The sequence below is a fragment of the Amia ocellicauda genome, chromosome 3 (genome assembly GCF_036373705.1).
Source record: "Amia ocellicauda isolate fAmiCal2 chromosome 3, fAmiCal2.hap1, whole genome shotgun sequence".
In the NCBI taxonomy this organism is placed as follows: Eukaryota; Metazoa; Chordata; class Actinopteri; order Amiiformes; family Amiidae; genus Amia; species Amia ocellicauda.
In genome coordinates, this window is record NC_089852.1 from 23773768 (window position 1) to 23789251 (window position 15484).

General features: G+C 41.8%; 1 protein-coding gene across 1 annotated transcript in view; it reads right to left on the reverse strand.

Annotated features, from left to right (window-relative positions):
* Nucleotides 1-866: 866 nt before the first annotated feature.
* The window catches only part of vat1 (vesicle amine transport 1), a 36049-nt gene continuing 21431 nt past the window's right edge, over nucleotides 867-15484 (reverse strand). The window contains exons 4-6 of the mRNA XM_066698581.1: nucleotides 15378-15467; nucleotides 13917-14158; nucleotides 867-10121 (exon numbers count right to left, since the gene is read on the reverse strand). Coding sequence (XP_066554678.1) covers nucleotides 9990-10121; nucleotides 13917-14158; nucleotides 15378-15467 — 464 coding nt within the window. The 3' untranslated portion in view covers nucleotides 867-9989. The remainder of the gene's footprint in view (nucleotides 10122-13916; nucleotides 14159-15377; nucleotides 15468-15484) is intronic.

A 15484-nucleotide genomic window follows, 5' to 3' on the forward strand; every position in this document is an offset into this window, starting at 1 on the left:
CACCCCACCACACCCCCAGAGTAGTCCTATGATATTGGAGGGTTATTCAAAGTAGGTATGTGTGTGTGTCGAATCGTACCCGCCGTTAATCATTTACACTGTACGAATCAGATAAGCTGTTTACAGGACTCTGGGGCGCTGCGAAGGAACTGCTCCAGCTTCTCTCCGTGCCAAGTCTCTGTGCAGCCCAGCTCCCGCAGATCGACAGGCTCGGGCTCCATCAGTCCTTGAAACACGGTTCTAGTCTATGCAACCACAGGGCTGTGAGGACCAGAGGGAAACAGACATGGAGCTGATGACAGGACTGAGGGGGCAAATGGGCAGATAGGGGAAGTACTTTAAACAAACCACAACCTTGTTTACCTGCATCTTTAGCCTGATGAAACAATGATAATACTGTACAGATTACGATGGGGGAAAAAGGCCACACAGGTGTCAAGGCAATTGCCAACAAAAGCTGACATTTTGCTTAATGACCTTGATGCCAAGCAGCATTTTGTCAATAAGGCCACCGCGTGCTAAAAATGAATTAGCGTCAGAGGACTTTTTATCGCATAGGAACAAAGTGGACTTTGGGAACTTAGTGCTGATTAACTCAACAGTGAAGCATGTTGACAAAGTTGGAACTCATTATATGGGGGTGGGTTGTAACTGTAAACTGAAGGGGGGGATTTCTAGAATGATCATTGCACTGAAGGTCTCTTGGATGCACACTGCGGCTTTTGTTCAAAGAGTGTGGCCCCATCTCTCAAAACTTTAAAAACCTGGTGAGTGGGGCTAAAGGACAATTTACAGTAATTATGGAGGAATACACTGGCCAAAAAACCAACCAGACGTCCAAGTTAAAAAAAGAAAGAAAATGTACATTTTTTTTTTTGTTATGCTTTTTATTAATTTTGGAAAACACGTAAGGCATATGGTAACATTAGGCAGAAAAGCATTACAGGTTCTATTTCATGTAAATAGCATTGGCACGACTTGGTCAACCCAGAGGCAAGCACAAAAGCAGCATTTTTCAAAGGGTTTAAATACAAAGTAGAAAGAGTATGTTATTGTTTTTGAAGCATCAGTCTGTAAAAACAAAACAACAAAATATATAATAAGGAAGGACTGTAACTACAGGATATGAGCTCATACAATACTGAAAAATTTCCTTTGTGACATTGCACTACAACAACCCAAAAGAGACCGGGTGAAATAAAGACTATCTAGTACTAGATAATATTGAGAAGACGACTATGGTATCTTTCATTAGTAGGCAATAACCTGGCTGACATTGCAGCTTGATGGCTTTTCGACTGTGAGCTGTGAACTCCATCCAAAAACAGAACCAGTTTCAAAACATCACATGATGTTAGGAACATAAACTGCACCTTCGGAACAAATTCACTTTGTCTTGTTGTGTCAGCCAACAGCAATAATAGAACCAGAATGTACTGAGTGGGGGGGGCATGGAGAAATAGAACCCAGAAATATAATTCCCAAAACAACCATCTTGCTAAATAGCATTTCACACATATTAACAACACTATGTGGTTCTGCCATCTGTACGCTCTTGTCATTGGCGCTCCAGACTTAAACGCAGACCAGTCACAGTGAGAGGAGAGCACATGAGCAAGAGTATGCCAATTAAAAAAAATTAAGAAAAAACTAAACAAAATCACACATGGCATGTTGACTCACCCCCTCCCCAATTGGAAACACATTGCCACAGCACGTTCCACCTACAGTAGGCAGCAGACATACACTCAACCAAGCACAGCAATTTTTGGTAACATTAAGGACAATTTCCAGACTTTCCTACACATTCTCCTTTTGCGGTCATATAAAAGATGAAGATGAATTCACCAGATTGTACCACAGGTGAATCCCCGGTGCTAAATGTCAAACGATACCAAGTATAGAATCCTTTTGCGACAGCTTTTCCCCAAAACATAAAAGATTGTGTCCAAAGAAAAGCTTTTGATTTTTATTCAAGAACTTTACTTCCATGTCCCATCTAAGTTTGGCCAGGCCCGACTGCCAGCACATTGACTCTGTGTTCAGTTTTCTCCATCTTTTCCTTTCCCTGATGTATATCTTCTAGCAATCATAAGGTGTAGTTTCTTAAAAACCTCAGTAAAGGAGAGTTTTTGCAGGTCTACATCTGAGATCTAGCACTGGCGAGAATCCATTAAAAATTCGCAACTTTAATGGAGCTTTTAACGATTATAGCCAATGTATTTGTTTTTAGCCTTTGACAGGAAATTACCTCACACCAAATGTGCATGTGTGTATATTTATATATTTTAAGATAATCTGTAGAGAAAGGAAAAATAAGAAACACAAAGCCAGGAAGTAGAGTCAATGCAACCATACACTTGCACAAAGGTGAATAAGTGAAAACAGGTCTGAATATGTGGATTGTACGTCTGATATTTCTTTCACTTCCCTGCGCATGGTCCTAGCCGGCTTCTGCTACAATCTTTCATGGGAGACTGGGTGGTAAACTAAAACAATGTGACAGATTCATTTTAAAGCTTTTCATCTTGCTTGGCATTGTGTTAAAGGTTACCTCAATGGGCCACATAACAACTAACTGAAGTTTGCAATGGCCTATTCTTTTCCCAAACCCTAATAAAAAAAAAAAGTTGGTAGAAAGTCCTAATACATCAACCTGGATCTGGCACTAGATCAGAATACATCTCATCAATAATTATTTTATATACAAAAGTAGCGCAAAAGAGTAATGCACATTGAAAAGTTCAGACTTGGCTTTTCTTTCTTTTTTTTTCCCCTTCAAATACACATCTTGTTGATTTTAAACCTCTGAGAAAAAACATATTTCCCAGTCAGTATGCTTACATTGCAGTGCAGATAATTCAAGAAGGGCTTTACAAAAAAAACATTGTGTCCCACAATCATACAAATTGCTGGAATGTTTTTGATTCATTTCAACCCTCGGTGGTTCTTTATGAGCAGATTGTTTTAGACCTTAAGACCAATCTTTACATAGCTGGAAAAACCATTACTGTCTCTGAGGGAAACAGAAAAATTCTCTCCATTGTTCAGGATCTGCAGATGTTCCAAACATTCCCCCTCACACCCACAGGCAGCACCAAAACACTCTGCTCTTAGTCCCAGTCCGATTCAGACCACCTAAAGTTGAGGCAGCCAACTCTGGTCCTGAAGATCGACAATCCAACAGGTTCTACAGGTCACCCTGACATCGATAATTTCACTGAACATATACATGGCTAAATAGATCAAAGACTTAAATTGGGTCTAGGCCTGTATATGATGTCGATAAAAGATGACTTATTAGACTTGCTGGATTGCATCTCTCCAGGACCCGGGATAAGTCCTCCAGTTCCTGCTGGTTTCTTGAGAATATTTATATTTTTTTATTTTTTACCGAAATAAGGGGGAAGCGGATCTTTTATATGTAAACATTTGAGTTAATTTGAAAAGTCAGTGCTTTTTTCCTTCAATGAAAAACAACCCCACATTGGAATGTCTTAAACTGTCCTGTTGACTGTTAGCTGTGCAACACGACTGACTTACAACACGAGCCGACAAGCCTTTTTCATTAAGCATATAACAGCACTTTGAAAGCAGTAATTCATCTCAAAGAAAGAGGATAAACAACACTTCTCATACAAGAATCACTCCGACAAACTCAGGGAAAGTTCTGTTTTTGCTCCTGTCATATAAAACACATTGAACTGCAGCTATGGGTGAAAAAACAAGACACAGGTAAGCAGTTTGCTGGATTTTAACTGCCACTGGCCTTATCAAACTTCACCCAGCTGTTCTCAGTCTCTGATCTCAATCACAACTTGAACCATAACACCTTGAACTAGAATACCTTGTAAACAAATTGCCTTAGCATATAAGAAGCTCATAGAGAACAACTGCACCAGCCCGCTGCAAAAGGTTTTGGGACGGTATTCACCATTCTGAAAATGTAGAGACAGGGAAACGCCATACTAGCAATGCTAGCATTCAAAGTCTGTATAAGCCTGGCAAAGTACAGGATATCAGCTCTCATCTGTTTCTGTGAGCTCTACTCAATGCAACATTTAGAGAGATAGAGAGAGAAACAACCCAGGCTTATTCTGTTGTGAGAAAAGGGTTTATGAGAGTAGCCATAAAGCTAAGGCAATTGGAGACTGAATAACAAGGCACTCATTTGAAAGCTGGCAGCTGTCTTTTCAGCAAACGGGAGAATCATCACACTAGACACTGCAGTCGGTTAATCAGGCAGGCAGAGGCGAGCTAATTAGCAGTCAACTGTGTGGAATGCGGACCTCTCCGTCCTAACGAGGCACCGTGCAGGTACTGTTGCTGAAGGACTAATGACCGGCAACTTCAAGAAAGTCTAAGCGATGTAGTTGCATGTGATTACAATTCCTGCGATTTTAACAGAAAATTACGCATTGCATCTTAATGACATATCTACAGAGAACAACTGGAATATCTGGTTAATTTCTACCAAAGGCTACACGTAATTTCTTTCATCAATTGGGGGGAATCTTTCTACTTTTTGAAATGAGTGGGTTTGAGTTTTGGTAGCAATATCATATAATTCATTAAATAAATAAAAATCAGGGATATAATGCCAAGTTTTGTGTAAATGTCCTGTGAAAGGAAAGGAAACTCAAAAAGTGTATTAAGATACAATTTAGAAAATGCCTGAAGGATGAGGTCCTTAGAGTAGAAGAAACTATTGGATTAAAGGTCAAGGGGCAGGCAGATGTTTTGCACAGCTGTTGACATTTGCAATCTGGGCTGAGCTAGATAGACTAAAGTTTCTGCTGTATCTATTCCAAAAGCATTACAGGCTACCCCACTGCAGAAAAAAATGGCACCTGATACTTGAAGCAAGAATTGTGAAAATAATGTTAACAATCAGATTCAATTAAATTACTCTTTGGATCCAGGTAGAAAACCTTGCAGAATTCAGTTTAACACACATTTTCCACATTCCCAGGTATGACTTTAAGACAAGGTAAGATGTTTGGATATGTTTGTTAACCCCACTATCAACACAAGTTACAGCTAATTTTTATTTTATTTTAGCCATTAGTTCCGCTTCAGTTTAAGTCTGTTGCACAAAGTACCTTAAGACACTGAAGTTGAATGAGACATTTAATGAATGCAGTATGCAAGTATTTTTTTGTTTTGTTTTGTGTTTTTTGCAAACTGGCCACACACTGGAATAAAAAAAAAACTGTAGCCCACCTCTACACAGTCAGGGCTGCCTCCTCTGATCACAATTCAATGCCTTAAACAAAGGTAAAAATCACAGTTCCCCTAAAATCAAAACACTCAAATACCCAGAAAAATAGCTGTATAAAAAAAAACCCAACAAAATAAAAAAAACACAGGTGGACTTCTAAGCAAAAACAGATATGGGAAACTGAACCACCTGATACTACCTGCCCTGCCAAAGGCATGCAAAATGCCTAACTTGAGTAAATCTGGATTCATAACACCTATATGCCATTAACATTAACACAAAAAACTGCAGAAACACTGCTGCAACATACACAGAGTTTGATTCGTTGTAATTTAAAAGCAACTAGCACACAAGTCACAGCAATATATAAAATTCACTGTAAGTGGTTAACATCCCAAGAAAAGCATGGCACATATCATCTGGCAGAATAGATCATGTGTTCAGGCGAGTAAGGAAGGACAATTAGAAATGGATTACTTCTCGCCATTTCTTTCTTTTTGTTTGAATTCTTGCAACAACTAATGCAACAACTAAATTTGCCAGAAAATACTGCAGAATACCCATCAACTGAAGTGTTATGTGGCCATTTAATATAAACCAGAGGCGTCTTAACCGTATTATGATTTTTAAAATGTAATGTAGATATTAAACCTCCAAAATGAGTGAGTGTGTTTTAGGTTATGTCTGCAAGACAGCAGAGAGGTCAGGGGAGGCACATCTTCATAATAAAAACCTTGTCCACATCAAAACAGAACCATTTTATGCATTTATTTTCTTGTATAGTGAGTTTTGTGCCAGCCTATCTGATCGGGATTGGTCTGGATTGTAAATTTCAGTCCAAGCTAGTTTTTACCAGGATTTTGCACTAGACATGCAACCATATACGCACTGATTGAGATGAAACATTTGGGAGTTAGAGGCAGGAATGAGGTTTCAGTCTTGGATACAGTAACTAGGGATTATCCTGATTTTATTTCTCCATGGTAATGAACAGGCTGCTTCTTATTTAATGGCGTAATGACAGAAACCAGGTGCGTTTCAAACCTTGGTCTTTCTCCCACCACCATCACCCACCCTGTGTATTTAGAGAGGATAACACAAAAGAAAACTGGGGAGCGGATTGTAGAGAAACCTCATTCACAACTGCCATCTGAGTGAATATAATATTTGGCACATGACAGTAGTGGAGAAAAGGAGCAATATATTTGAGTAATACTAAGAATTTTGAACACTAATAATAATAATAAAATAAAGCAAAGAAAAATGTTTAAAAATAAACCCAGATTAATTGTTCTGTTAATCATTACATGGCTTTTTGCAAGGAAACCTAAAGCCTTGTTATTTCTAGAATTTGGCACACTTGGTCACAAAAGGAAAAAAACAACTAAATGCAGCAGATCCCTGTAAATAACTTTGAACTTTAAACCCTTAAAAAAAAAAAAAAGGTACACCATCCTTCAATTTAGCTTCTGTCACCAACAACATTTTCTACACAAACCATCACAGCTACGAAAAAAAGAAAGAAAAGAAAAACAAAACAAAAAAACTCGTAAGTGCAATAAGTTCAGCAAGCAGAGTGCAAAAATATCAATACCAACTGTTCTAACACAGGCAGCAGGGCTCAGGTCTGAGGAGCTAGACCAAGTGGGCACTAGTGTGTTGGAAGGGGGGGGGGGGGGGTGTAGTGAGGTAAATTTTATAATGAGCACCTCCCAAAACCCAAGAGTAATTGACACACTCCAAGAGCAATTGCAGCACACTGTGGTTTAATGGTTAGACAGCTGGTCGACGTGCTGCCTGACTCGGCTGTGGAATTTGGGTCTGTAACACCATCACAGCTTGAGGAGGTGTCCCATTCGATAGAATCATAAGTGTCTGCAGTGCCCTCACTTCCTATTGGATCTGGCTCACTGGAAGGGTGAAAGGTCAGGAGATGAATAAAAGAAAAGGGAATTTAAACCAGGGGAGTGGGGCGGGAGAAAACTAAACTAAAACAGGAATTTGAATGCAGTCTTGATTGCACTTGAGGGTCTCGCAGGCTTGGGTAAAAGGTTTCAAAATACTGTGAAGTTAGCAATTTGCATTTGACCATTAACAGGCATAGGTATGGCATCTTAATGACAAATTACGGATTAACCTCCACAAGTGGGTTTCCTTACACCCCTATACTATGCCACTAATGGTCATATACAGGTGCAAGTGCTTGAAATTCCTGGTCAAAGTCGAACTTGTCATTGGCGCTCAAAGCCGTGACCAACAAGAATCGAGAAGAGTTGAAAGTTCAATGATGGGGGTGGGGGGGTGGTCGTGTTAAATTGCCTGAGCCCTGTGTAGTAAAGCCCACACACATACTCGCACACCAACACACTGCAAATGGACATGTTTCCAGTCATACTAAGACAATAGGCATTTTTTTTCCCTTCCCTCTCTTCTTGAGAGAAATAAACTCACAACCTAGGCTAGTCAAAATGCTAACCCAGTGCTAACCCAGTCAGGACCCGAAAACAGACAGCCAAACCCGCCACCTCGCACAAAGCTCCATGAACACAACAGAAAACGAAACTCAATGGAACACTGAATGAAATGCTTGGATGCTTTTGCTACCAGACTTAAGGTTCCCCAAGGTCTTAATACACAGATGCTGAAACATCTACAGGCAGAGAGGTCATGAAGTAATGTGTGTGTGGCACGAAGGTATCAGAACACAGAAGAGGATGAGTGATAGTAGTCAGTCATCTTTAACCAACCACCAATTCCCCCAATTTCGAAATGGCTCAATTTCGTACCAGCAAGGTGGAGGCAAACAGACACAGTGGCTGACTTTGAACCCACTCAACAGCGGTAGGCAGAAGGTCAGGAGTGTCCTGCCCTTTGGGGAATCCGAGTCAGTGTCAGTTGATGACAGAGGCCAACTAATACATATTTAAAGCCCCATCCCACTTCCTTGACCAATACCTTCTTATTTTGGAAAATTACTTTCTAACCAATTATAACCAAGGGTGTGGCAATTACTTAAATTGACAGTAACATGCTCATCCCCAACCCTCTATTCCCACACAACTTTAAATGAAACATGCACCTTGGACACAAATTTGATTGGGTTTCAGAACATTTGTTTTTATTCATGTTTATTTTGTTGTTGTAGTAGTAGGCTTTGGCAATAGCGTTTCTCATTTTGGCACAAAAGAGAATGTGGAACAATGCTTGTGGCTTGGCTGGAGAGACTGAGATGGAGACAGAGGCTCAGAGCTCCTAATGATCTGGTTATGACGGCTATCGAGAGCTTTACAGTTTCTGACACTGCAGCCGCCTGTTGCTATGCCGACCAACTCCCGTTTGAGGGAGCGAGGGCGGGGAGGAGAGCAGAGAGACTGCTTGCCAGGAACTGACTTTCATCGCCCCCCACCCCCACACACAGGTCACAAATGACAAAATAAAACAGTCACAGTACTTTGAGTGATGAAATAAGAGAAGGAATGCTTGATATACGAGAAAAACCTCAAAGCATTGTAAATCTCTTAAATGTGACTTGACTAATGAGGTATTCTGCAGGTTATGAAAGTAGATTCCCCCCCCCCCCCCCCTTCTCTCACATATTAGAGATTTGTTTTCATAACAGGATGAAATGTCAGCAATAGCCTCTTCATCATCTTGGCAACATGCTTGCAGGTCTACATACATTAACCAGCTTTAACATTTTTATTTTTTCATTTTGCATTTACCGCTAGATACTGGAATGGCTGTGGCTTGGATGCTCATCTCTCAAATACTGATTAAAAAGAAGAGCATTACTCTGCCGTCTGTGCAAATGCAATGATGCAAATTCATTCTGGGTTTCTAACCAGACTGGTAGCAAATGCAGATCGCTCCGTGAATGGACGGATTTGGACAAGATTATACAATCAACTGGGGTAAAACAGGAATGGAGTGTGCAATGGTGTAGCATGAAAAACAAATGTTTCAAAGCATGCAACTCAAAAGATGCTCACATTTTGCTGAAATGACTAATTCCCCCCCCCCCCCCATTTACAAAAAGGAAAAAAAAAAAAAAAAAAAAATTGTGCTACAAGACTAGAATCTAATGGAGAAAAACAAAATACAAAAATAATCCTGGACACAAACCTGACTGTCAGTCTGCAGTGATAAAGGACAATGAATACTGTAAAGGACAAGAATTCTCATCATGCAAAACAGTGCCCTACGGTTATTAAATAGGTTTACATGCATGTCACTTATTCTTTAAAGCAGCAAAACCCTTTGCCACTGGCTCCCTTTAAGACCTCTGAAAACTGACATCAACACATCCACAACCACAAGGAAAGATTTCATAAGGATCTGTCAGAGTTGGATTTGGCAATGAAGCACACCGATTTCTGGGTTAGTGGGGGGACAGTGGTATTAAGTGTCTATTTGCGGGTCTGAGCGTATCATCGAATCAATTCACACTCAATCACAGCCGTTTCAAGGGAGGGAGAAGGGTGTGTGTGGGGTTGGGGGGACATGGGGGCAAACAGGCATCCATTGCAGAGCAGTCATGCAGTCCCAGGTTGTACTATGAGCTCAGAATAGACGCATCCTAGACCAGAGAGGGACAGATCTGCAGGGGTAGCACTCTGGGTGATGGATACAGGGGGGCTCACAGTAAAGCCTGGGTTGAGAAGTGGGGGGGGGGGGGGGGTTGGGTGCATGTCAGACTGCTGTGCAATCAGAGCCTGCTTTTCCACCCCTGCCACAGAAGACGGCTGCTGAGGGCCTGCCGGATGCCGCCCTAATTCTCCTCCTTCTTGGGCTCCTCCTTCTTCTCTTCCTCTTTCTTGGGCTCTTCTTTCTTGGGCTCGGGAAGCAGGATGATTTTGCCAATGTTATGCCTCTCCTGCATCCGCCTCATGGCATCGCCCACCTGCACAAGCACAGGGAGGGAAGGAGAGGGGAGAGAGGGACACAGAGCAGGCAGGTAAGATTTACAGATCCTCTGGTCATGGCATTGTTACACTCCTTCCCCCACTTCCATCTTTTTTTTACCCCACCTGTAAAAGCCACAGCTCATAGCAAGCACATTTCAGCATGCGCACTCCTAAATGCTGATAAAAGACTTCATAGCTCTCATTTGTAATGTGGCGATAAGAATGGTTTTCTTTTTGCGACTACTTACTTCAAAATCGCCCTGGGTAAAGGCATCTGACCAGGAATAAATGGTTCTGGACTTGATCCAGATCCAAAGCAATTTAAATTCTCCTCAAAACAGTGGAAGTTAACTATTCATGTCCATTTACAATAACTCCCTGATAATTAAATCAAGGTATTGTGCTACCAGACTGGCCACCCACACACAAACACCCTTGTATTTGTGAGGCATCAGGCTCGTCAAGTCTCCTCATGATGCTGACCAGTGCCCAGACCCATGCTGTCAAAACACGCAACAACTAACCAAAAAATGCATTTGGCAAGATACGTAGCCTGAATTTAGGAAGCTGTGGGTCCAAGTGTACTTTTTCTTTTTCCGTTTTACCCATTGAGACACAGTTCCTCGTTTACTAAACAAAAATAACTCCTAAAACATTGCCATTTTGTCTGGCATAAAGTTTGAACTTTTCAAATAAAAACAAAATCCTTGCAACCTCAGTCCTCACTCAAGCAATTAGGATCCATTTAAATGTTTAAGTTACACTGTTCTACAGATTCCCAGGTGTGATTTTTTACCCACTATAGATTGTGCGGTGGGTTATTGGGAGTAATAGCATTCCATCGTCCTTTACAAACCGTTAATGATATGGGAAAACGCCTGTGAAGTACAACATTCACACAGCGGTATGCCAGCATCACAGAACCATTTCAAAGCCTAAATCTCCCTTCCAAGGGGTTGCGACACCTTTCTGGCAGAAGTGGTGTCGAAATGCATTTGCCGATTTCAGTTAAGAGCCCAGAGTAAAGGACAACGTTGTAACTGGAGGAATTCGATGTGCCCCTTTAAAAAATTCCACATGTATAGTTTCCAAGTCAATCACCTCCCTGTGTTTATCAGAAAAGCTTCACTACCTCTTGAATCAAATACATTTTCAGTCCATGGCAAATTGACAGTCCATTCTCTGCCAATCACCTCCCCCACCCCCGCTCTTCCAGCCCCCACTCAGAAACAGACCACCAAGCACACACCTTTCACTGATCCCCCGACAGCCAGCGCCACAGCAATATCAGCACGTAGCGAGTCTCTTAGCAACAATAAACACACTGCTTGCGCACACGGTCTCTGATGTGGGCAGCGGTACAAGGTAGGGATGAGGAATGGAGGGTTATTAAGTCACTAATGCAACTTGAAGTGGAGAGGAGCACAAGACTGCAGCAGCATCACGTTACCCTGGTTTTCTTGGAGTGGGATAAGGAGGCTTGTCGAAATTGATTCTTCAGTTTCATGCCAAGCTATAAATAACATTGTAGGTGTGCGTGTTTAAACTAATACTACTGCCACTACCATACTACTACTACCAATGATAAGGTTGTAGATGTACAACGTGTAAAAGTATTACATAGTTGATTTGAACAATGGGAACTTGATCACAGGGTTTGCATACAAGGACTTTGTTTGAGATATTGGGCAGGAAATGCAGTAGATTTTTTTTTTTTTTTATTGTATTTATTTTTAATTGTTTTAGATCTACTGGATGTCGACTTCCGGGCTGTGAGGGAAGGCAGTGCCATGACGTGAGCACAAGGTGTAATGAATAATGTGTCAATGCGGTTCGCGTTTGCTCATGTCTTAGCCATTATTGCCTCCTCCACTCCCCTTCTCCCTACCCTGTTAGACGGGGTTTGGAGCTTGTGCTTACTCCGGTTGCCTACATTACCGGGTTAAACGAACCTGCCACCGATACTGCGTCAGGTAGGCCGAGCACTCCATGGCAACGGGAAAAGGTCATGTGTACAAATGACGCTGGTCAAAGTGGAGAGCTTTGATTTGAATCCTCGCTCTGTCAGACCTGGGCACGTCCCTGCATGTACTATTACTACACAGTGAATAAAAATACATCCTAACACTTCAAACCATGGTTCTGAATCGGCTACATTGAATTCAAATGGAACAGCAAGGAAATCCTAATTCAGCACAGGCATTGTTGACACTAAATACAATCCTTTGCATTTTCCATTTTTATCTGGGCTGATTTTTTAGGATACCAAGGTTAGCAAGTCTCCTTTGTGCTATAAACTAATGCTACACAAAGTTTAAACTGATAAGATGGGGAGTCAGCAGTAAAGCAGTAAACCTATTTGGAAACCCCACCCTCCCCCTGGAAGTGTGGAATGGTCTTGATAGAGATTCCACAGCTGCAGTGCTTGCAAGAAAGGCCACCATCCTAAAACTGGATGTTCTGAGACAGCTCGGTCTCGTGCTTTGGAAGTTGTGGGGAGATCAGTCAGGACCGGGCCGGGCTCTGTACTGGAGTAATACTGAACTGAATTTGACCTCCATGTTGTCAGAGATGAAGGATAAGACTTGAGAATTAGGCCTTCAACTGGGCCTAGGAATACTCTTCCTACAGCAGGGAAGGACACGCCATTTCTGATCTTTCAAATTTGGCTTTTCATAAACTTCTAGAGATGGGTCATACTCCAGATTTAAGATGTCAATTTTTTTTTAGTGTGCAGTTGTACGATTTCTTCATGAAAGTCACTCAACAAAATAGTTGTAATTGTTAATGAAATGCCCGCCTTTTCGGCTGTGCAAGTTCACATCCAATGGCATTATCCTTCAGGAAGCCGCCATGAAATTAGAAAACAAGGCAGGTGTGAACGGTACTGCCTTGCTCCAAAATCTCCCGAGACCGAATTGAGCCTTTTTGCTTTGACCTTTCCATCTGCTGTCCTGCACCTGACCTGGGGATGGTGCAGCGTCCCACCTGACACAGGCTGTACACAAATATGAAAGCTGAAGCTGCACCGAGATTAGGCCGCGCACGCTGAACAGGTCCAAACTCTGACACCCGCACATATTCCAGGACCTGAAATCTGTTGTTTATGTAGGGAATTCTGCAGCTCGACAGACAAGGAGCACATGAAGTACAGTGTACAATTTATACTTTAAAGTTATAAAAGATTGAATGGGGGACATTGGGGAAAGTACATATTTACTTCTATGGTAAACCTGTTAGTGGAAGCTTCAGCTTTGAAAACAACTTATGTATTTAGTAATTTCTCTTTCACTAAACAAATTTTCATTTTTGTTTTACACATATGTAGAGCCAGGCATACCTCAAATTGCTCAATACAAAGATCAAAAAATACTTTAAAATAAGTGTGCTACAGTGTTTAACATTCTGAAGTCATTTTTCTTCTCTCGCAGGGCTTCAAAGCCCTGGTCTAAAGAGTACACCCGTCTTCTGTTTTTTTGTCCCATTTGTGCTCTTTGTTACAAAGGCTTATGGAGCACTGAACTGAATTGTCTTTATTAGATCTTGATTTGTTTTATGGCTGTCATGCAGTTTAGAAAGTAGGTTTTTGAATTCCATTTCAGAAAATTCAGGTTTAGAGTTTTGTTCAGCCTGCCCCGCATTCACTGAAACAATGTACCAACATGAGGGGCGCTCCTACACAGTTAGTCGAATAGAAAACAGACGAAACAAGCCAAAAGTGCAGTTAAAGGGTTCACATGTTCTGCCTTAGGAAATAAGGGCATTTCTATGCTACTGTGCTTTGGGCTTACCTGCTCAAAGTGATAGGTGGAGTCCACCCTGGGCTTGATCTTCCCTTGCTTGTACAGGTCCAGCAGCTTGGCCACCACTTCTGTGACCATCTCAAACTCATTGTCCAGGTAGCCCAGGTGATAGCCACACACAGCCTTGTTAGCATGCATCAGGCTCATGGTGTTGATGGAGAACTGATTGTACCAGGTCTTGGCCATTGCCAGCAGGTTCTTCCTCTGACCGGTGAGCACATTGGCAGCACCTGGTGGGAGAGGGGCACGTCAAACAGTGTTTGTGGATATAAAATACACTATCTAATATGAAAGTAGAAGTACACCCTGGGTACCAATATAAATACTTGTATTAATACTACAGCGTCCTACCAGATTGAAATGACAAAATGTGGCATCATTGTTCAGTTTTGCCATAGCTTAAACCAAAATCATCTGCATTCAGGGCCTTCATAACACAAAGAGCAGAGTTCCTCCCAATCTGTTTGGGACTGCTCTGCTTCACATTGTCCTGCACACCGCTCTCCATCTCTTATCATATCTTATGACCTGCTTCAATACATATAAATTAGATCTACAGGACTATCATTTAGCTGCGAAAAATCCCAAAGCCCAACTGTGACAAATTAGATCGCTGTAACCTTAGAAGGGACCTCATTGTCTCTTTCTGCGGACTTCGTGTGAGCCCCACTTGTCTCAATCTCTCCTTTATGCGAGGAGTGTGGGAGACAAGGTCTGGAGTCACAACCGAGCTCCTTCTCTCTCTCCTCCGCAGCTGAACACTGCCGTTCCTGTGGCCGCTACACAAAGGGATCTCACAGTCCGGGCAGCCCAAAAGAGGGGCAAGTATATTACATTGAGATGCATTCCATTCGCAGTTATAAAACACCAATTGTTACTGGGCGCATATTTCTGATAACTTGACGAGCACGTAGATTTATTTGGCACGGGGAGAAGATATTTTCAACAACCTTGGACAGCTTACATTTTTCATGCATGCCTCGCCAGCCTACTTGAACAGTCTTAACTATCGCAGTGACGTGATCCAATAAGGCATGGATATAGTGCGCGTATAAGTGCTGCTAATTGGCCTTACCCTTCTCATTCATCTCTACAACTAAACAAAAAATCTTATAGTCTGATCACATAGATAGTCCGTTTGCTGATTTACAGGACTTAAAGCAGCCCAGACCTGGCTACCTGGCTTCCCTAAACATCTACACTCCCAGAAGACTTCAGGAGTTACGGTTCTGATGAACATTTACTACAGAAAATCTTTGTGGCATTTGTACAGTGGCTCTGCTACTATGATTTCCACTTGTGATATGATTTGAAGTGTGGGGAACGAATCACATTTTGACGAAAGTTAATGGTAAAATTAAGCTCCATAACAATTCCATTCAGCAAATCAAATATAGCCCATTGACCATAGAGGGACCCAGATCAGTGCAGGCACACAGTTGGGCTCACCGTAGGTAATGAGCTTGCCCATTGGCCGAAGCAAGTTGAAGCCTTTGTGGGTGTCTGATCCTCCCAAGGGGTCCAGGATGACATCCAGACCTAGAAAGAGAGGGAGG